Source organism: Gopherus flavomarginatus, chromosome 10 (genome assembly GCF_025201925.1).
Source record: "Gopherus flavomarginatus isolate rGopFla2 chromosome 10, rGopFla2.mat.asm, whole genome shotgun sequence".
Classification (NCBI taxonomy): Eukaryota; Metazoa; Chordata; order Testudines; family Testudinidae; genus Gopherus; species Gopherus flavomarginatus.
The window spans coordinates 37480080-37503363 of NC_066626.1; the positions used below are offsets into that span (position 1 = coordinate 37480080).

At 38.1% G+C, this 23284-nt stretch overlaps 1 protein-coding gene across 50 annotated transcripts in view; it reads left to right on the forward strand.

Moving 5' to 3' along the window:
- Positions 1–23284, forward strand: part of TTN (titin) — a 312200-nt gene that overhangs the window by 10171 nt on the left and 278745 nt on the right. For all 50 annotated transcript variants that reach the window (XM_050916743.1, XM_050916742.1, XM_050916769.1 and 47 more), the window contains exons 7-32: positions 2274–2574; positions 2809–2952; positions 3441–3557; positions 5188–5325; positions 6588–6725; positions 9013–9279; positions 9405–9530; positions 10543–10821; positions 11132–11197; positions 11667–11925; positions 12907–12967; positions 13085–13297; positions 14092–14234; positions 15320–15525; positions 15669–15899; positions 16505–16749; positions 17466–17689; positions 17793–17957; positions 18058–18226; positions 18801–20491; positions 20592–20873; positions 21174–21440; positions 21545–21817; positions 21935–22198; positions 22296–22556; positions 22969–23229. In XM_050916743.1, coding sequence (XP_050772700.1) covers positions 2274–2574; positions 2809–2952; positions 3441–3557; positions 5188–5325; positions 6588–6725; positions 9013–9279; positions 9405–9530; positions 10543–10821; positions 11132–11197; positions 11667–11925; positions 12907–12967; positions 13085–13297; positions 14092–14234; positions 15320–15525; positions 15669–15899; positions 16505–16749; positions 17466–17689; positions 17793–17957; positions 18058–18226; positions 18801–20491; positions 20592–20873; positions 21174–21440; positions 21545–21817; positions 21935–22198; positions 22296–22556; positions 22969–23229 — 6791 coding nt within the window. The remainder of the gene's footprint in view (positions 1–2273; positions 2575–2808; positions 2953–3440; positions 3558–5187; positions 5326–6587; positions 6726–9012; positions 9280–9404; positions 9531–10542; positions 10822–11131; positions 11198–11666; positions 11926–12906; positions 12968–13084; positions 13298–14091; positions 14235–15319; positions 15526–15668; positions 15900–16504; positions 16750–17465; positions 17690–17792; positions 17958–18057; positions 18227–18800; positions 20492–20591; positions 20874–21173; positions 21441–21544; positions 21818–21934; positions 22199–22295; positions 22557–22968; positions 23230–23284) is intronic.

Sequence of the window (23284 nt, forward strand, 5' to 3'; positions counted from 1 at the left end):
AGGGTCAGATTCTGCACCGTGTTCCACCACACTTTTTTTGCTCCAGCTGTAGGTAAGTTAGTTCAATCATAATCTGGTCTTTGGTAATTACTTTATGGAAAAAGAAAAGCGCATAGGCATTTGGTGAGTTTCATGCAGAATGGAAGAATCAATAGAAAAATAACTGTAAACATCTGTGGACACAGGTATATTATGGACATGTGGGAAATGATTCCCGAGTTAAGGCTGTGGAGGCAAGAAAAATTAACATGGTTACAGGGAAATGAGGGTTTAGCTCTGATATGTGTAGAGGGCCTCAGGAGGGAAAAGGAGTGATCTGAAGTGCAGGGTCCACAGCTGTGGTGTGGCAGAGCCCAATTCATTTGCACTGAGGCACTGATGAAGAGCTCTTAGGCTCTACTGGCTCCACTGCCTCAGTTCCCCATTGCACCAAGCACTGGGCCAGAAAAGTGTAATGTCTCTGAGCTGAATAAGAACCCATTTAAACCTTTGCGCCAGCTCTGCTTTGTGGTGAATTTCACCACAGTGAGAACAGTTATTGCTGTATATACAAGAAGTAGCAATGGATTGGTACTAACCTAATAATTTACAAGCATAATTAATCCATGAGCACCCGTCTAAATACAAGGATAATACAATAGTGCCATCTAGAGGGCATAATGCACTAAAAATGTTATACTCTAGGTATCAAGTACCAGGGGGTAGCCGTGATAGTCTGTATCCACAAAAACAACAAGGAGTCCTGTGGCACCTTAAAGACTAACAGATTTATTTGGGCATAAGCTTTCGATGAGTTTTTTACCCATGAAAGCTTATGTCCAAATAAATCTGTTAATCTTTAAGGTGCCACTGGACTCCTTGTTGTTTTTATACTCTAGGTAGACCTGTGTGAAATACATTATTAACTCAAAAATAACATTTACATCTAAATTATATGTGAAAATAAACATAAAAAATTTAAAGTATAATGCTGGAGACCACCACTAATACTGCAATGGTTCAGAGTGTGGCAGTGTTAAAACATTTGCATGGTGCTAGAAATTTGATATACAGGACCTCATCTTGGGTAAAAGATGTACAGTATGTAGTAGTGATGTTATAGCAAATTGGAAAGTGCTTTATAACTACATATTAATACTCACAATTAATTTTTAAAGTGTCAGTCTTTCTGAAAGCTCTGTTTATCGCTGTAACAGCAGATACCAATTAGTGCTGCTGTAATTGGTGAAAGAAAATGTTGCAATTAAGATAGGCCCCACTCCTGAAATCCACTGATCAAAGGCAGACTTCTGTGCCCCCACATGATGCTTCACTGAATTCAGTGGGGCTCGTTGCAGAATTGGGGCCTAATTTAGTACATAATGCCCCATATCCTATTCCCCATAATGCCCCATATCCTTTCTCAAAACTCCCATTATCTGAGTAAAAAATATAGTCTCTGACCCAATGTGAACTTATTGTTTCTGATGCTTTTATATTAAATGCATATTCTTGAGTGAAATACATTGTGGTATTCTCTCTTATGTCTTCACTGTAAAGCTAATTAAGTTATTGAAAATCCTTCAGTAATTTAAGGATCTGACAAACGTACAAGATCAAGAAAGCTCCTCGTGTCCTTTCCTTCTTGCAGTGTCAAGCACATTGATGGCGTTCCATAAATAAATAATAAAACAATGAGATCTCCTCTCCTATTTATTATTTACGTTGTGATAGCATCCAAAAGACCCAGTCAGGATCAGGGCCCCACTGTATTGGGAGCTGTACAAATGCATAGGAAGACTGTTTGAGGAGCATAATTTCAAATAAGCAAACAAGTGAGTGTAACAAAGAATAGGAAGGAAGGAAGGAAGGAAGAGAGTAGGGGAATGGTAAGCAGCTCACACAATCTAACAATTTACACAGTTTGAAGGTAACAAATCAACTGGAAGTTTTGCTTTCTTTTTCTAAATAAATAAATCCAATGTTCCCAACTGGTATGCAGCCTATCACTATTAGTAGGTTGGTTTCTTGTAGCCCTGGAGTTTATAAGTAAAGTTTGGTCAAAAAAATCAAATTTAAACATTTTCCACCTGAGGGGAGAGGGAGATGAAAGGGGACATTGGGTTTGTTTCGGTTTTTGTTGATTTTTCATTTAGCTCAGTGTCCAGGTACTGATGATATCCTAAACGGGAAATGAATGTCAATTCTGTGTTACTTATGTGGTTATTTTATTTTATTTTATTTTATTATGTGATGCTAAATTTAATACCAGTAATGTTATGTTTATTCATTAGGTCAGTATCTCCTGCTGGAAGACTCTCCACTTCACCTATTAGGCCTGTGAAATCTCCATCACTGATCCGTAAAGCACAGGCAACAGTAGCCACTGCTGCTGAGGTTGTTCCTCCTTGGAAGCTGGAAGGTTATGCCTCTGCAGCTGAGGCACGGATGCAGGAAACTAGAGTAACTACAAGCGCTACCCAGATAAGGACAGAAGAAAGATGGGAAGGGAGATATGGTGTCCAAGACCAGATGACCATTAGTGGTGCTGCTGCTGGTGTCTCTGTTGCTGGTATAGCTGCTGGTGCTAAAGAGGTAAAGAGTCTTTAAATTTGGAAAGAACATTGCCTATGTTGAGAGAACTGGTAAATGTAATTTGAGAGACTGCATGTAAACACTTGCTTACAACAACTATTTAGGGACTTCCCCTGGAAATGTTTAAATAGACCTTTGACAGCAATATTCTGTGCATGTAATTGTCATATGCTTATTCTATGTAAGCAATCTATAAAATAATATCTTCTGATGTGACTAATTTTGGTCCTACAGGACACTGATAAAACAGCAGCTGTTGCTACTGTAGTTGCTGCAGTTGACCTGGCTAGAGTGAGAGAACCAGTTCCAAGCCCTGTAGAGCAGGTTTCTAAATGGACAGCAATGACTGCGGTACACGTTCAACCTGTTCAGGAACAGGTAAAAGTAAAGCACAGCTTTTATATAATTTTCTCCTTACACCCGATCCTACATGCAAACAAAGCATGTATTTCATAGTGCAAAATTAACATGATACTAAATGCTTCATGTAAGCATGCATTATTGGTGCAGAAGCATCTGGACTGTAAGGGACTGCTAGTGGTCATCTCATCTATCACCTCAAATCATGACTGAATTGACTTAATTATTCTTACACCATTCCTGATAAATGGGTATCGTGTCTTGTTTTTAATAACTCCAGTGAAAGTGATCCCATAATGTCCCTTGGCAGCTTATTCCATTACCTAATGTTCTTATACTGACAAAAAAAATTCCTAATATTTAACTTGAATTTTTCCAGCTGATCTTAAAATAACTATTCCCAAGCATTTTCCCCTTAATTTATATCACTTTATTTTGATAAGTGATCTTTACTATGTGTTGAGATGTATTTTAAGGTTGTTTTTTTCCCCTTCTGTAAAAATCAGATAAGAAAGGAAGCTATGGTAGTAGTTACTACTGATAAATCCAAAGAACAGGAAATAATATCAAGAACTAGAGAAGGAATTGCTACCAAACAAGAAGTACAGATCACTCATGAAAAGGTGAATACAGTTGTTACAGATGTAATATTCATAGTTAAACCCTACTTTACAGACAAACTATGTATTTTTTTTCCTTTTCTTTTTGTAACTTATGAACTGAGAAGCTCAACAATACAAAGTGTCACTATATAACTCTTCTCCCTTAGTTTTCATTACTAACATAACTCGCTCACTAGGGTTTTCAGTACTAGCATTCTCATAATTCTCTCTTGATGACTGACTGTTTGTATAAGATACTTATATACTACTGTGTTTAGTACTCTATGAATATTATAGATAGATGGTTCAAATAGAAATTTTTGAAAAAATGACTTCCAGGAAAAATGCCATTGTTTTTCTACCATTTGTTGTGTAGCTAGATAATACGCCAAACATATGTGTTTTAAAAAAATAAATAAATAAATAAAAAGCCCACACACCTTGGATTTTCCATTTTTCTGTGGCTGTTTCGGAGTTTATTCCATACATGGCATTCTCCTGTTAGCAAATAGGAGGCAAGATACATTAAGAAGAAAATCATTCTGCACTGAAAACAATGTGAAAGAAAATACTGGTGACTGAATTTCAGATGACTTTCAGTATATGTTTTGTTTTTAATTTTCAGATACATTTATTTTAATTTAAGCCCCTGATTCTGCAACCAAGTATGCATATGCTTAACCTTACTCAAAAGTAGCCCTATTACAGTCAGTGGAGTTATTCAAATGAGCAAAGTTAACCAAATGTGCAAGTGTTTGCAGGATCAGGGCCTGTCGGTATTTCTTCATTCTATTTCTCGATAGTCCCCAGGAGTTTCGTACAAAGATAGAGTAACTTATGCCCCCCTCCCATAGAAATGGTATATTTCTAAAGTCCACCACCCTTTACATCTTCTCCAGACCACACTACGCCTCCAGAAAGTAGGTGGGATCAGTCAAGTGCTGAGGTCAGGCTTCAAATTGAAAGGGTAAAAAGGAATCTAGTTGTGAGGGTGGGTGGGTCTAAATCTGAGTTAAGGTTGAGTCTAGTCCTGACGATGGAATCTAGAGTGAAATATCAAGGTTCAAGGTGAGAAATACTCTGGGCAGGAGGAGAAGTAATTTACCTTTACGTACTGAGGGATGGAAATCAGAAAACCACCATTATACAGGGAGGAGAGTATTCTGTATTTTCATCTAAACCTCCTGGATAAAGTGAAATTTACCAAAAAAATATGCATTCAAAATCATGGTTTTGCCCTCATTGATTGTAATGCAGATAAGTTTCTTCCTGTCCCAATTTCTTTTACTTACTGCCTTTTAGTAGGAAAATGGCAGTGTATAGAGCAAGTTATTTTATTTTATTTTTCTTCTCACTGTACATTTCATAAAAGAAGTTCAGTTATCGTTGCCAGTCTAATCAATTTTTAAAATCTATATAAAACACTTGAGTTTTCCTAAGAGTTGGCATCATGTAACAATGATATTCACTTGTATACAGTTACTCCAGGGTGCAAACAGAGTGACTCATAATCACTTCCTTCTACAAGGACCTCCAGTGAAATTTAACCTTTGCCTTCACTAGTCCAGCCTCTTCTTCAATGTTATATAAAAGTCATATAATTTGCATTTGAGATTATATATAATTGAGACTTTTTTACTGTAAAAATCAGGTAAGAAAGGAACCAGAAAAAGCTCCTGTACCCAAGGTAATAATTGTTGCTGATAAAGCCAAAGAACAAGAAAAAGTATCAAGAGCTAGAGAAGAAATTTCTACAAAACGAGAGCAAATTCATATCACTCATGAAAAGGTGAATACAGCTGTTACAGATGTAACTTGCCGAAACACCCTTTTTCATTAACAATCTCTATCAAATGCTCCTTATGTATTTTGCCTTTGTTTTTTTATGAGCTGAAGGCTCCAACTGTAGAAACATTTATAAAGTAACTGTTCCATAAAGAGGCCAGTATTACAGTTCCAGGCAAAACTCCCACTGACTTAGGAGTTCTGACTAGCCAGGAGCTGCAAGACGGAGCTCTTAACATCAGTTATTTAAGTATTGTGGTTGTCATTACTAACATGCTCATAATTCTCATTTGATTATTAGTGACCTTTACTTGTATGAAGGTAGATTTTAAGAGAATCTTTTAAAGAGTTTTTATTCAGTTAGCCATCAGAACAGAATAATATTCACTTACATAAAGGTTTGAGCCAGTGAAGTTTGCTAGGAGTTTTGCCTGACCACAAACTGTCTGATCAGTCTCACAGCTAATACCAGATGATTTTGGACCCCTTACTCACATTGAGTAACCCTTATGTATCTGAGTAGCCCCACTGACTAATGAGAGTAAATGTTAGGTCATAGTAATACTCATTTCTATGCAGCTGCTAAAAGGAGTTTATATCAGGAGGATACAATGATGGTCACTTAAATGTAACCAGTAGGGGGCCAAATTCTTCCCTGATTCTTTCTCACACAGTGTAACTCTACTGAATTTAACTGGGTTGCAAAGTGTGTAAGATGGGACGGAAGTTGGCTTACACACAATAGTCATTCCACTCTACAAGTGGTATTTCATCTTCTTTCCTTTCCTCATGTCTTAGAGGTGTAGCCCTGGGTGGGTCTGGGTGGGCCTTGGCCCACCCACTTAGCATCCAGGCCCACCCAAATCTAAGCAGGGGTGTAGTGCTGCCACAGCAGCCCGGCCATCACTCGGACACCTGAAATCCAGCACAGAGCTATGTGACCACCCTTCAGAAAGCTACGCTCCGGCAGCTCTACCTCGCCATTTTCTGAGCCACCCCATGTACATGCTCAGCTTAGCAGGGGAAGCTCTGTGTCCGGGGGCACCAGGTCTAGGAAGAGGTCATGGTGTCAGGGGAGAAGCTGAGCAAGCATAGTCTGTCATTGCCCATCCACCCGAAAGTTGAGACCCACCCAAACTTATACTCCTAGCTGTGCCACTGCCTTTTCTACATAATATTCCATCAGCTTGTCCCACTTTCCTGAAAAGCCATGTAATTTTGTTTGAGAGTATATATAACTGAAACTTTTTTTATCATAAAAACCAGATAAGAAAGGATGCTGTGAAACCTTCTGTGCCTAAGGTAGTAATTACCACTGATAAACCTAAAGCACCAGTCAGAGTATCGAGAACTAGAGATGAAGTTGCTACCAAACAAGAAGAAGTACGAGTAACTGATGAAAAGGTAAATAGAACTGTTATAAATGTGATATTCATTCTCCCGTGATACTCCCTTTGCACATAATACTTCCCCTACAAATACTAACTAAATATTTCCAGTTTTTTTTCTAAAACTTACTCCAACTAGAAACTTATGTCAACTATGAATTAGAATCTAGTTCTTCCCGCTTTGTCCTTCACTCCTAATAGTTGGCATTAATAAGATATCCATAACTCTCTTTTGACTGACACTGATTTCTTTACATTAAAGACCATTTTAACTTTTTTAAAATACTATATTTTATTTAAATAGGCATTAGGATGTAACAATACTCATCAACATCTAGCTAACATAGAGTCACTCGGAGGCTGCAGTGTACAGGGATCTAAAACCTTAACCCTTTCCCGATTCCAATGCTTTTTTTTTTATGAGACCATATGTAATTGAAACTTTTTTGTTTCTACCATAATAATCAGATAAAAAAGGAAGCTGAAAAAATTACTGTAGTTCCAACAGTAATTGCCACTGATAAATCCAAAGAACCAGTAACAATACCAAGAGCCAGAGAAGGAATTACTACCAAACAAGAACAAATGCATCTAATTCGTGATCAGGTGAATACGGCTGTTACAGATGTGAAATACACCGTTCCAGTTTATTTTCTCTGCAAGCCTCCTTATGCTTCACCATCAATTAAGAGCTACTTGTGTACACTAGAATCCATTCAATTGCATTCCCTTTAATGTGCCTGCTTGATTGGGGTAATTTGACAGGGAACAGATTCAGTGTAATGAATCTCAGTAATTCTAGAAAATTAACTAATTGCCTATCCATTTATTAAAAAATCACTTTAAATAGCACCACCTATGATCGTCTCTGAAAGCCTGGTCTCAGTAGATAACTTTGAACTGGTGTTTGCTTATGTAACTTTCTGTCTCTGAAGTCCTTTAGTATATAGCCTATTCCCCTTTAATTTTATGGTTAATCGACCATTTGATCTCACTTTATCGAGATTTGTATTGTTTTTGTTCTTTGTACAGTGCATATGTTTAAAACAATTCAGTTCCACCCAATGTATTCTTATAAGCCTCTGATAAAGAGGACCATTGTTCGTTTCTGTTTCCACGAGGGTTTATGCCGGTTAAGAGGATTCTAATGCAATAGGGCTGAGTCCTGTCATCAGTGAGAGAGTAGCATGATTGTGAACTACAGGATATGGCCCACTTTTTTCTTAATGTAATTAACTAATTGAAAACATCACTGGTATGTTTACAAAATGTTTTGATTAATTTTCAATGAAAATCAGATAAAATACACACCAAGGGTTCAGTGTACACAGAGTTCACTGTTCTTTGGTGTGTGAATTTATGTCCAGATTCAACAATGCCATAAGCACGTCCTTTGAAGTTAGCACTAACGTTGAATATTACAGCCCTTAGAGTAGAAAGCCTTATCAATAGTAAAATAAATTTTGCAATCTGTCTGACCTAGCTTAGAGATATTACTTCACCTGGTGAACTGTTTTTAAAGCTGTATGTAAAATGGGTGAATGAAGGCAATTTATTATTTAAAAGTTAATTTTTTCACATGCTCATTTACTATATACTGTATCCGGGTTAATTATAATACTGAAAAAACAGCAGCAGTTGCTACTCAAATATCTGCTGCTGACCAAAACTTGATAATGGAGATATTACACTGACATCAAGTGTGAAACCAATTATGGATCAGGAAGTTAAAAACAAGTTATATCCTGGCACAAAAGCACCACTTCCCTTTTACCAAAATACTCAAAGTTATCCTTCCCTATTAGGAACTTGTAAAATACATTAGCACAACTTTTCCGTGCATTGAAGTTACAGCTGTACATTTGCTAAGGCTCATTGTGCATGAATGGACCATGCAGTGTTTGCACATCAAATATCATATACATACTTTGACTATTTCTCTTAGTAATGTCTGATATAGAATTATGTGCAGCTGTCAGAAATTATAGCTTTTTAAATATAATACATACCGTAACATAGTCATAAATGTGTCAGCAAAGTATTTAATATATATTGTGTACAGTATATAGAAATATGCATGTGCACAGTATGGATGTATTTCTATTCAGTATAAATATATGTTTACAACTAGTGACTATGAAATGCACATGTGGATAAATACAGTCTTATATATTTTCAATACTATATAACATATGTGCATTTTCTGTCTGTCTATAACATGTATGTACTGTGTATTTGCCAGATAGACAAATCTTTGTCATCACCATGCGTACTTGTATGAATTCTGTAAATGTTACCTTTAGATTGGAGCTTACAAAAAGGCTGAAGCTGTAGCTACAGTTGTTGCTGCAGTTGATCATGCACGTGTTAGAGAGCCCTGGGAGCTAGAGCGTGCTGAAGAAGGCTATGCTGAGCAGACAGCTTTGGAATATGGATATAAAGAGCGTACTATGACAGGTCACGTTGTTGAGGTGCCAACCGAACGTCATGTTGTCACCAAACCAGTACACGTTCCTGCTGAAACAAAAGTTTCCACCACTGAAAAACTGGGAATGCCTATATCAACACAGGTTAGAGTCGGTTTATATTGCACTCTTTCTATGGCTGGCCGTTGTTTTTTTTTAATGAAACTTTTTATTTTGCAATTTGGTGACTAGCACAACATACTGACCAAACATTTTATTGGTTAATGTAGATTAAAAGAACAGAAGAAACCAGAACTGAAAAAGCAGTCCTTGTGGAACACACACGTCCCCGGACAGCAAGTCCTCATTTTAGAGTTTCAAAAATTACTGTTCCTAAACCAGATCATACTTACGAGGTAAGAAGTGGAGGAAGGGTGCTGGGCAAACAGCAAGCTCAGTTAAAATAACTGATACCTCATTTCCCCCATATTCCCCATACAATACTGTGTTACTCCCAAGCGAGGGAAGAGGTTGTGCAATCTTTTATTTGTGTTGCCCTATTCCCTAGTAAGTAAAATATAATAGTGCATATAAATGAAATCCTGCCAAAAAGTGTTTTTATTGAGTATTTTATTAAAACCCCAACCATTTCATATATTCGGAATGCAGCTAGAACATGTGGTATTTACAATAAAATGCTACATGCCTGGCATAAACCTTCACCCTTTTTAAAGGGTAGGTAAAAAATCCTGATTCATGCTCAACTTCTCACATTAAAGAAATAATACTTAAATAGCAGTACTTTTTTTTATTTTGCAGTTGTTTTACTGCATACTAAACCAGTTTAGGAATTAACATGCTCTACATCCCTAATCCAAACTATATTTTATGGCCCCATAAAGAACCATGTGCTTTTGCATTAATTTCATGTTACTTTTTCCTTTCTACTGTTTGAGGAGTTTTTTCATCTTTTTTTAAAATTTAGGGACACAGTCCAACTTAGTTATGCATAAAGGTTGCACTTTGAAATCTCTTGAGGTATTTTAATCACTTCCTGGCATATAATTAGTACTGTGATGCCTTAGTGAAAATCTGAGTTCAAGCCTAGAAAGCAATAGAGTGCATTCCATTTAAGAGCTATGTTGCTGTTTAAAGAACAAAACTCTAACACAATATAATAGAATACTTTCAAATGCTATACAACTTTAAGTCTGCATACAAGCGTATATATTTTTAAAGTTATGTTATTTTACAGCATAGGAAGGTTGAAAGTGTCTTTATGTAGGTTATCTAATGTCAATAAATATGTGAATAAGAAAGTAACAGTTGCATGTAATCTTTCATACTGACTTGCTTGGGAAATACATAGTGCATCTTTTGAAAATAAGAGTAACACAACTGTAACTTTCTTTCTCTTGGACTGGTTAGGTTTCAATAGCAGGATCTGCTATGGCTACTCTGGAAAAAGAGTTATCAGCAACTTCTGTTCAAAAGATCACCAGACCTGTGAAATCACCACAAGTAAAACCACCTGAAACCAGAATGATGGCAGAGAAGGTTGTCTCTCCACAATTTCCCTTTGGAGAGGAAGCTGACGCCTATAAGAGTCGTTATGATGTTGAGACCAAAAGAGACATAAGTTTGAGCATTGCAGGTGGTGTGGTACGGGAAGAACACATTGAATTAATGCAAGAAGGTGAAGCAAAGGTTTGTCATTAAGTGAATTCCAAAATCATCTTGACTGACTTGCATCTTAGAAACAATAGAGTAATCCAGTGTGTTTAGAGCTTCCCTCATTACAAGCTTATTCTTTTAAAATATCCCTACTGAGCTTTGTCTATCGTAAGTTGTGATACTTGTTTTGCACAAGCATTTCTAAGATCCTACCATCACTTTGTCACAGCAAGCAGCAGACACCCTCTGCAAGGAAACCTTTTCCTACATCAATGCTGGTGTGTCTACCATTTATTTCCGTCTCTTTGTGGGATGTTTAGTAACTCTGCTTTAAATGTCCTAGGTAACTGAAATAGCTAGAGTTCCTGAGCCAGCAGAAGTCCCTGCTACCCCACCAACCTTAGTCTCAGTAAGTAGTGGAAATTTAGATAAGAATTACTTTGTTTTGCCTTTCATTCCTTTTTAGATATACTTTGTTTCACCTCCCTTTTGTCATTTATTCATTATATTCAGTTGCTCTGTGGAGCTCTGACACTATCTCTCATGTCTGTAGTCGGTTGCCAGTCTCTGTAGCCATGTGACCTATCAGAATGATCTTTGCTGAACAATAAATTCTCACAAGTATCTCACAAAGATCAAGTTCCCTTTAGATTTTCCCTGTGAAGAGTAACATATTCAGACAGCCCAACTCCAGCTTCAAAAGCTGTAGTTTGAAAATCTCTCTTCTCTCTGATTTATTTGGGGCACTGCACATCAGTGCCTCATTTTGATATAGATGCTGAATTGTAAGTTTCAGGACTGTTTTATGATACAGTTGAAATGATTTATTTACTAGTGAAGAGTCATATTCATTATATAAATACTTTTGTGTGATACAGGGTCTGAAAAACATTACTGTTATTGAAGGCGAATCTGTCACTTTGGAGTGCTACATCTCTGGCCATCCAGCCCCGACTGTGTCATGGTACAGAGAAGACTATCAGATTGAGAGTTCCATAGACTTCCAGATTACCTTCAAAGCAGGAGTTGCTCGCCTTGTGATTCGTGAAGCCTTTGCAGAAGACAGTGGAAGATTTACTTGCACTGCTACAAATGCAGCTGGAACTGTCAGCAGTTCATGCCACTTACATGTGCAGGGCAAGTAGATTTCTCACATCAAGAATACAAACAGTTTGCTCAGTCAAAATGGCTTCATTACAACTTCTCTATACCCAGGAGCTAGTATTTCTGGCAGCTGCAGATGTCTTGATTTGCCCATGGCAGCATCCAGGGCTGCTAAACCTGCCAGCAACTCCCACCTAGTCTCTTCACCTAATAAAAGATTTTGTGTTGCCTAGGGCAAAAATCAAGGACTATCCATTAGTATTGTACACTACCTGCAGCATCCCCATCCCTGTTTTCACTCAGAGATACGTGGGCCTGCCACCCTTCACATTAGTCCCATCACTACAGATAATGGATGGGTTGATACCTATTTTGAGGAAGAGATAGACATATTCCCCATCTCCCAGCTGTTCTGGGGTCCTCCTACTCCCTACCATCAGTGACAAATATTTCAGCCTCTAGTGTCAAGACCATCTCGCACTAGTAAGGTTCCTAAAAATGCAATCCTACATGGAAGGAATAAATGGTAAGGGCCCCTGTAAGCATACTCAAGGATCATCACAAGTATATGAGAGGAGGAGAGAGAGTTTGCTTTGTTACTGAGCTATATTCAAGACAATCCAAAACCCACATACCAAAGGAACATTACGGCACACCCACGTCCCATGCCCCACTATATTGGCCATATAGGTCATATCAGATTGGAAAATACCACAGAAACAACAATGGCACAGCCCAATAATATGCAAGAGAGAAAAACATTAAGGGTGAAGGGTACTAAATAGCTCAGGAATGTTGATTATGACTGTTACAGCCAGGCTGGGTTGAAGAGGCCAGGAGGGAAGCTTCCCATGTCACCTGGGTGCCAGTTATGAGCAAGCTAAGATTCCTGATTCACTGTCCCAGTGCAAGTACCTGAGCCTTAAAGTCAGCCAGCAAAACTACCCTCCTTCCTAGCTGTTTTGTCCACTTTTAAAATATTTTGGCATCAGCATTATCATATTTTTCTTACAGTTTCTGAGGATATTGAGAGCCGAGAAGCAGTTTCTGTGAAGGCTGTCACAGAAGAGAAACGGTAAAGTTACTTTTCTAAGCAGACTGCTCCTACTGTAATTATTAGTTACTTCCATTTTATTTATTTATGATTTCCTTCTGCATCAGCTCATTTGCCTTCTTTGAAATCTTCTTCCAGCTATATGGAATCAAAAGATGTGGTAATGGAAGATGTCACTATTGCAGAACAAGAAGTGTTTGGAGAAGCTGCGGCTCCTTATTTTATAACCAAACCTGTAATTCAGAAATTAGTTGAAGGTGGAAGTGTCATTTTTGAGTGCCAAATTGGCGGCAACCCAAAGCCACACATCTACTGGAAAAAAGCTGGGATACCTCTTACTACTGGTTACAGGTATATAAGCTACTTAAACATTGTTCTTTCTCTGATATGCAAAAGATACTTCCATAGATTTGACACATATTAGAATTCAGTGATCCGCTGTGGACTAATTCTATCCCTAGTGTAACCCCACTGATTTCAATGTGGTGTCATCAGGAATTAATATGGCCCTAAGTTTCTGAACATATAAGTATTTGAAACCCATCAGGCCATTCTTCTCTGTTATGGATGCAATGTTTCCTCTGGTGGGTTATAAAACATATATTTTAAAAGGCTAGAAAAACAATTATAAATACAAGGTTGAGCTAAAAATCAACATGCACATTAATTTATAGAAAACAGAGAGACACTTTGGTTTGAATTTTCTCTGCAGTATTCTATAGAATTGAGGAAATATTTAGTAAAGGAGCCATTTGAGTACATTTTCTGGCACTCTTGAAATGTATCATGATATAATCACCTATAGGGAATGATGTTGCCAAAAATAAAGCTCCCTGTATATAAAAATTCTGATATTGGGAAGGCTATATTGTATATGATAATGGAATCCTCAAGACTTCAGTACTGCCTTTTGTCTCTGAGTTCAATTATTATTATAGGTATAGGGTATAATTGAGCTCTGGTTACAGTATTGTTATTTCTTTTATGTTGTTCTACTATTCCACTGAGTTGATATTGGCCTAAAAATTTATTAAAACATTGGCTTTTTCGAGGAGTAGATAGTCATAGATCTTTCAAAAAGTAAATGTGCTAAGAGTTCTGCTAATCAGAATTATGGAGAATTTGTGTTTTCTATGTTCCTGAAGACACAAAGTGAGTTACAAAAAAGAGACTGGGGAATGCAGACTTGAAATTTCGATGACCTTTGCTGATGATGCCGGAGAATACACTATTGTTATTCGCAATAAGCATGGAGAAGCTTCTGCATCAGCCTCTTTACTGGAAGAAGGTATATGTATGTGCATGGATAGTGGGGGAGGAAGGATTAACAAAAAAATTAGTGATAAAATATGGAAGAATAAGACTGGACTTTCTTAAGCTTGCTTTAAGATTAGCAAGTTGGTGCCATTCAGTTTGATATAATAAAAACAGACTGGTCACAATGGTCGTTGAGGTATTGCAGTAGCTTCTTTTTCTTTCTGAGCCATTAAATAGTTTCAAAATGGAGGCATTCTTCTTTTAAGTGAGTCTTCTAAAGGAGGTCCTGAATCTATGGGCACTTTCATAGCAGTTTTCAAACCACAATGATGTACAGAACCACTTGCAGGGCACAGGGTGAAATCTTGGCTTCCCTTTGATTCCAGTGGGGCCAGGATTTCACCCAAAGTGTTCATTTCTGTAGAAGCAGATGGTAAGGAATGGCACATGGGCCTAGCTCCCTTGCACGCTCCTCTCCTTACCCCAGAGAAAGAGAAGGTACTGGGAGCTCTGCAGGAGGAAGAGTGCCTACAGCTACTTTTCTGTGGCACTGAGGATTTCTGCAGGAGGGAGAGAATATTTAACCTTAGGCTCATGCAGAGTTTTAAACTCTCCTATTCAGCATAGCTACAGGAGCCTCTCCTCTTGCAGAGCTCTTAATATTCTGCACAGTATATGGGGCTTTGAAGGTTGGCACTGGGGTTCTGAGGAAAGGAAACTAACTAAGGAGCTGGGAGATGTGCTTTAGAAAAAGAAACTAATTTAGACTATTTAGATATCTGCATAGATATTCATCAAGTACCGTAGTTCCCAGAGGGAAGGTGTAAGGTATGGTTAGGAGGCTGAGAGCTGATGAGCTCTCTCTTTAGAAGTGGTCCGTAATTAAGAACACCTGTCCTAAAACATATAAATTATGAAGTTTTAATCAAGACTGGGTAGAGCGTCTATCTGTTGTAATGATTCTCACAGAGCATCAGGATGTGCACTTGTTCCACCATCACCTGAAACTGTTTAAAATAATACATACTAATTGATAACTTCTGCAGCTTGTTTCTACATTTATGCCAGTAAAAATGGACAGTGGCTTACCAGAATTAATGTGTAATTAACTCCTAGCTGATTATGAGGTCTACATAAAATCGCAACAAGAAATGATGTACCAAACTCAAGTGACTGCGTATGTACAAGAACCTAAAGTGGCTGAGATAGCCCCAGCTATTTTGTATGCTGACTATGAAAAAGAATATGAAAAAGAACAAGCTCTAATTAGGAAGAAAATGGCAAAGGACACTGTGCAGATCCGGACTTTTGTAGATGAACAGGTAAGTATTTCAGTCATTTGGACTGATTGGAGCAGTTCAAGTCTTTTTATTTAGTTTCACAAATGTCAGAAGTCAATTATTGTACAAACTCTGTAAAGTTTGTTCTACAAAATCTATCACAAAACTGTTTTCTTTTTGCATAGGAATTCCACATTTCTTCCTTTGAAGAAAGACTTATCAAAGAAATTGAATACAGAATTATTAAGACCACCTTAGAAGAACTCCTGGAGGAAGACAGAGAAGAGATGGTGGTTGATATTCCTGAATCTGAAACAGTTGAAGCAGGATTTGATTTAAGATTAAAGAATTATAGAATATTTGAGGGAATGGCTGTTACTTTCCATTGTAAGATGACTGGATATCCATTACCCAAGGTATACCAATGTGTATTAATGTATAATATAAATCACACAGACATTGTTTTTAATTATATCTACCTATGAAACAGGCCTGCTTCTATATGTAGAAACTTACTGAATGTGGTAGCTCACTGTCAGAGAACCCCTCTTTTATCCTACTCAGCTAGAAAACCACAAATTCCAAAAACAATGTACATTTTTCAGTCCTTTGTTCTCCCATCAAGCTGAGTTTCCCTTTTGTAGATTTGTGCAATGGTTCTGGATAAGGAAATGTGCTAGATTCACCAGTATGCTATGGCATATTGCGCTACTCAGGCATCACAGAGTGTCACAGAGAAGTGGTCACTTAGTAGTCAGTCTGGCTTGTTTCTGTTTCTGTATCACAATGCTGTATTTTATATTGGATACTGATTTTCATATCATGGGTCACTGCAACAAGCTGTTCTTTACTCTTACTTATTTCAAGTAAAATTTTTTGCCAACTATATGTTGATTACGGTTGTGCAATAGTTGAAAAGTAGTGGGAAAGACCTAGCAGAGTCTTAAGTAACCTACATGGGTACACATTACTGTATTCTAATCTCCATGAGGGTTCACTCCAATTTTTACTATTTGTGCAGATTGCGTGGTACAAGGATGGTAAACGCATTAAGCATGGAGAGCGCTACTACATGGAAGTTCTGCAAGATGGCAGCGCTAGTCTACATTTACCTGTTGTGTTGCCTGAAGATGAAGGCATTTATACAGTCTTTGCTAGCAATGTTAAAGGAAATGCCATTTGCTCTGCAAAGCTGTACATTGAACCTGTTGCACCAGTTGGAGCTCCAGGTTATATGCCAGCACCAGATGTTATGAAAAGATATCGGTAAGTACAGGGTAATACACAAGTCTCATGTTCATTCCAGCCCACTACAAATAAACAGTGTCTAGTGATCCCATCATGTAGTCCAAGCTAAACAAGTTTAGACTGTCAGCCCTCCATGCTGTTGGAAGTACTGATGTTGATTCAGTAAGTGGTACTTTGTTCTGTGGGTCAATATGAACCAAATCCCCATTGCTATAGGGCAATGTGATTCTGGAGGTACCATCTTCTAGATAATAGGTCTAAGCAAGGTATTGGTTTTATAACCTTAGTAACCACACCCTGTCTACTTAAATCCTCTCAATTTAAATAATATATTGCTCCTCACTTGGGATTTTACTTATTGTGCACTACACTGTTAAACAGCTCTTGCTTTCCACCACAGAGATTGCTACATTTCAGTGGTCAGAGAACTCATCCAGTTATAGATAAATACTCTGTGTATCTGTATACTGCACACAGTGTGTGTGTTTGTGTATGTGAAAAATAAATATTGCTGTAAGTATAGAATTGTAATATTATTTGACATTGCACAGATTCTTCATATTGATTAGACAAAAGGAAACAAACTACAAATAATCATTTTACCTCACCTTTTGCCCTAGGTAAATTGATTTTAACATGTTTTAAAATGCTAGGCATAGGAGATGAATTATATATTGCTTTAGCTTGGTTCTAGGCATCATTGCTATAGCACAGCTTTTTTGTTCCTTCCTCAGGTCTCTTTCTCCCCGTTCCCCGAGCCGTTCTCCAGCCCGTAGTTCTCCATCTCGTTCTCCCGCCCGCAGACTAGATGAAACTGATGAAGGACAACTGGAGAGATTGTATAAGCCAGTTTTTGTGTTGAAACCTAGTTCCTTTAAATGTGCAGAGGGGCAGACGGCGAGATTTGACCTAAAAGTAGTTGGCAGACCCATGCCAGAAACATACTGGTTTCATAATGGTATCTCAATTTATTTTCATAGTATAATTATCTAGAAAAAATATAGTATTTTCCATGTTGGGAAACAGTACTGGGTTTAAAAAAAAATTGTCTATTTCTGCAGGTCAACAAGTTGTTAATGACTATACTCATAAAATAGTAGTTAAAGAAGATGGCACACAGTCAATGATCATTGTCCATACTAGTCCTGATGATTCTGGTGAATGGACTGTTATTGCTCAGAACAGGGCAGGCAAAGCTACGATCTCTATGACCTTGACAGTGGAAGGTATTTACTCTGCACATTTTGGAAAGAACTCTATAATTATTATGTATAGAAACCTCTATTTCAATTTCTGTGTCGGATCACTTCTTTATTGCTCTTTCAGCTCAAGAACATCTTGTGAAACCACATTTTGTAGAAAGGCTGAAGAATGTTAGTGTCAAAGAAGGTACTAAACTGAAAATGTCAGTGAAAGCTACTGGTAACCCTAATCCTGACATTGTATGGTTGAAGAACAGCGATATCATTGTACCTCATAAATACCCAAAGATCAAGTAAGTGCTTCCTAAAAAGATGACATGTTAAGATATCAATAAGCCTGGTCCTGCAAGGTACTAAGTGCCTCCTAGCTTTGGCTGAGTGTCTCCAACTCCCAAAGAATGTAGTAGATGGGAATTGAGAGTTCCCATTGTGAGTACTAAGGGCCTGATCCCTTTGAAGACTATGGGAGTCTTTCCATTGACTGCAATGAAGATTGAATCTGGCCTAAATGTGTGCAATAACTTACAGGCTGAGGCCTGCCTTTTGCATGTTTCTGTACATTTATATTATGTAAGTTTCAATAAAACTTAAAACCGAATAGTAAAAGACCCTCCACTAGCTTTCTTTATCTACAGTCCTCTAATAGATGAAACTTGTACTGATTTCAAAATCACTAAAGATTACTACTTTATGTTAATACAGTGCCTAGCATAATGAGGCCACGTTCTTGGCTGGTCATTAGGCACTACCATGATTAAGTATTATTTTTGTTTCCACTAGAATTTTGCCTGCTTAAGGGTTTTGGGATGGAACCTAATTGTGAAGGAGATATGTGAGAAAATCATGTATATATTTTTAATATTTCAGAATTGAGGGAACTAAAGGAGAAGCTGCACTTAAAATTGAGTCCACTATCAAGCATGATGCTGCATGGTATACCGCAACTGCTATCAATAAAGCGGGGCGCGACACTACACGGTGCAAGGTAAATGTCGAAGTGGAATTTGCAGAACCTGAACCAGAAAGGAAATTAATCATTCCAAGGGGAACATACAGAGCAAAGGAGATTGCAGCACCTGAGCTTGAGCCTCTCCATTTGCGTTATGGTCAAGAACAATGGGAGGAGGGAGACCTTTATGACAAAGAGAAACAACAAAAGCCGTTCTTTAAGAAGAAACTCACTTCACTGAGGCTCAAGCACTTTGGACCAGCTCATTTTGACTGCAGACTGACACCAATTGGTGACCCCACTATGGTGGTCGATTGGCTACATGATGGCAAGCCCCTGGAGGCAGCCAACAGACTCCGCATGATTAATGAATTTGGATACTGCAGTCTGGATTATGGAGTAGCCTATCCTAGAGACAGTGGAGTGATCACTTGCAGGGCAAGTAACAAATATGGTACTGACCACACATCGGCTACTCTTATCGTTAAAGATGAGAAAAGCCTTGTGGAAGAAACTCAGTTGCCGGAAGGCAGGAAGGGACTGCAGCGAATTGAAGAGATGGAAAGAATGGCCCATGAAGGGGCCCTTGCTGGAGTGACAGAGGACCAAAAAGAGAAGCAAATGCCAGAAATAGTTTTGGTCCCTGAGCCTGCAAGAGTTCTGGAGGGTGAAACTGCGCGATTTCGCTGCCGTGTCACAGGCTATCCACAACCCAAAGTCAATTGGTATCTCAATGGGCAGCTCATTCGTAAAAGCAAAAGGTTTAGACTCCGCTATGATGGTATCTATTACCTGGATATTGTGGACTGCAAATCATACGATACAGGTGAAGTGAAGATTACAGCAGAAAATCCAGAGGGGGTAACGGAACATAAAGTGAAACTTGAAATCCAACAGAAGGAAGATTTCAGATCTGTCCTTCGCCGGGCCCCTGAACCCAGGCATGAGCCAGCAGCAACAGAGCCTGGCAAACTTCTCTTTGAAGTGCAAAAGGTAGACAAGCCTGCTGAGGCAACTACCAAAGAGGTGGTGAAGCTAAAAAGGGCTGAGAGAATCACTCACGAGAAGCTAACGGAAGAGACTGAAGAGCTGCGCAGTAAATTCAAGCGTAGGACAGAGGAGGGCTATTATGAAGCCATTACTGCTGTGGAGCTTAAGTCTCGCAAAAAAGATGAATCATATGAAGAAATGCTTAAAAAGACAAAAGAGGAACTTCTTCACTGGACTAAAGACTTAACCGAGGAAGAGAAGAAGGTACTTCTTGCTGAAGGCGAACTCACCATTCCAGCTATCAAACCAGAGAGGCTTGAGCTTAGTCCAAGTATGGAGGCTCCTAAGATACTTGAACGAATTCAGAGTCAGACAGTAGCCCAAGGTAGTGATGCACATTTCCGTGTTAGAGTAGTAGGGAAACCAGACCCTGAATGCCAGTGGTTCAGAAATGGTGTACAGATTGAGCGGTCTGATCGGATATATTGGTACTGGCCTGAAGATAATGTTTGTGAATTGGTCATCAGAGATGTAACAGCTGAGGACTCTGCCAGCATCATGGTGAAAGCAATCAATATAGCTGGTGAAACTTCAAGCCATGCTTTCTTGCTAGTACAAGGTAATATATAAATCCCTTTAATGTACTCTGTTCATTAACAAAATGTGTTTATCTTTGTAGTCCACAGGTTATCAACTCTCAATATTTTTTTATTTTGCAGCCAAACAGTTGATAAGTTTCACACAAAATTTACAAGATGTTGTTGCTAAAGAGAGAGATTCCATGGCAACCTTTGAATGTGAAACCTCAGAACCCTTTATCAAAGTGAAGTGGTATAAAAATGGAATAGAAATTTTTTCTGGAGACAAATACAGGATGCACTCTGACAGAAAAGGTCACTTTCTTTCTGTACTAATGATTGACATGTTAGATGCTGAGGACTACAGCTGTGCATTGGTAGAAGATGAAACTGTAAAAACAACTGCTAAACTTATTGTTGAAGGTAGGAATGAAAGTTTTATTATCACTCAATGTTTTTATAGTGAAATCTTCCAGGAAGAAATTAGCTATCACTAATGAACATAGCAGCATGCATTTTACTGCATAGAACATTGAAGAAATATTTACACTATGTTTATATTTTTAATGCAACATGAAAGCCTGAATATTATTTTATGTTCAGGGTTTAAAAATAATATTTGATTTAAATCCAAGTTTACATCTTTAAAACCAAATGTTTTTATAAGAAATGTTTCATAAAACTCTTTAAAAATCATTTGTGAATGTTTATGTTCTAATGCAGGTGCCGTTGTTGAGTTTGTTAAAGAACTTGAGGATATTGAAGTCCCAGAGTCCTTCTCAGGCGAGCTTGAATGCGAGATTTCCCCTGAAGATGTGGAGGGGAAATGGTATTGTGGCGATGTGGAGCTCACATCCAATAGTAAATACGTTATTACATCCCGGCGTGGTCGCCAAATTCTCACTGTTAAAGATGTTGGTAAGGAAGACCAAGGAGAGTACAGCTTTGTTGTAGATGGCAAAAAGACCAGTTGCAAACTGAAAATGAAGCGTAAGCCTTTCTAATCACATACCCCTTCTTTCCTACAGATTTAAGAGTAATTATTTTGCTTATCTGTTGTGAGGATTAATTTCTTTTTCTTTCATATTTCATAGCTCGTCCTGTAACTATTTTTCAAGGACTTACTGATCAGAAAGTCTGTGAGGGTGATATTGTTCAACTTGAAGTTAAAGTCTCCCTAGAAAATGTTGAAGGTGTCTGGATGAAGGACGGTATTGAAATTCAGCCAAATGACCGTGTGCACGTTGTGCTGGACAAGCAGTCACATATGTTGTTAGTTGAAGATGTAACAAAGGAAGATAGTGGAAATTACTCCTTTAATATTCCCAGTCTTCTTCTTTCAACCACTGGACGAGTCTCTGTTTATAGTAAGTGATTATTGTTAGCCAGTCCAATGTTTTTTCAAAGGCATGGGTGGTAATTTGTTTGCTTTATTTCTTGTTAATTTAAGGGGGGGTTACATTAATATTTTTGTGACTTGCCAGGTGTGGACATAGTGGTGCCACTAAAAGATGTTCACACTATTGAAGGAACAAAAGCTGTCTTTGAATGCAAAGTTTCAGTTCCTGATGTGTCTTCATCCAAATGGTACCTAAACGATCAACAGATAAAGCCTGATGACCGTCTACAAGCTGTCTGCAAAGGCACTAAACAAAGGCTAGTGCTTACCAGGACCTATGCATCAGATGAAGGACAATACAAACTAATGGTTGGCAAAGTTGAAACCAGTTGCAATCTTACAGTAGAAAGTAGGTATTCGTTAAGATGCACAGTAGTTCTTAAAATATTGCTTGCTAATATAACAAAGTGGTGGTGACTAACATTTCTAATGAACTTGTTTTACAGAAATTCAGATTATTAGAGGCCTTCATGACATCACATGCACTGAAACTCAGAATGTATCCTTTGAGGTTGAGCTATCTCATGCAAGTATTGATGTTTTATGGCACTTCAAAGACCAAGAGCTCAAGCCTAGTCCTAAATACAAAATTGAAGCACGTGGCAAAATATATAAATTGACAGTCATCAACATGATGAAAGACGATGAAGGTGAATACACATTTTACGCTGGAGCAAAGAAAACGTCTGGGAAGCTTATAGTAGCAGGTTAGTAGGCTTAAATCGCAAAAAGTGTTATACTTTGATTTTAAAAAAATGTGCCCAATGTAATAAGCAATTTACATATTTTGAAACAACACCTGGCAATTTTGCTCTTGCTATACCTTTCTCTACTCTTTTTTCTTTTCTCTTCTTTTTCCTGAGGTTTGTCTCTCTTTCTCTTTCTTATTTTTTCTATTCTCTTTTCAGCTTTGATTCAGCAGCTCTTAGGGGGTGTTTAAATGCTTTGTTAAATCGGGACCATAATGTAGAATGATGCACAAATGAAGGCAGTATGTTGTCCTCAGAATCCATGTAGCCAGTGGATTTCAGCAAAGCTGCATTTCAGTATGGGGGGGAAATAATCTAATGAGACAGCTGAAACACTGAACAAATAACTCATGCTTCTGCTTCCCAACAGGTGGTGCCATTGCAAAGCCTCTCACCGATCTAACAGTGGCTGAATCCCAAGAAGCTGTTTTTGAATGTGAGGTGGCAAATCCTGATTCTGATGGCCAGTGGTTGAAGGATGGTAAACCATTATCTATGACCGATCAACTCCGAAGCGAATCGGATGGCTTAAAGAGGAGACTTAATATTCCAGTTACCAAGCTAGATGATATGGGTGAATATACCTACAAAGTGGCATCCTCAAAAACATCTGCCAAATTGAAGGTTGAAGGTCAGTAATTCTATCCTGATTTGATACTTTTAAGGGCTTAATTCAAAAATCATTG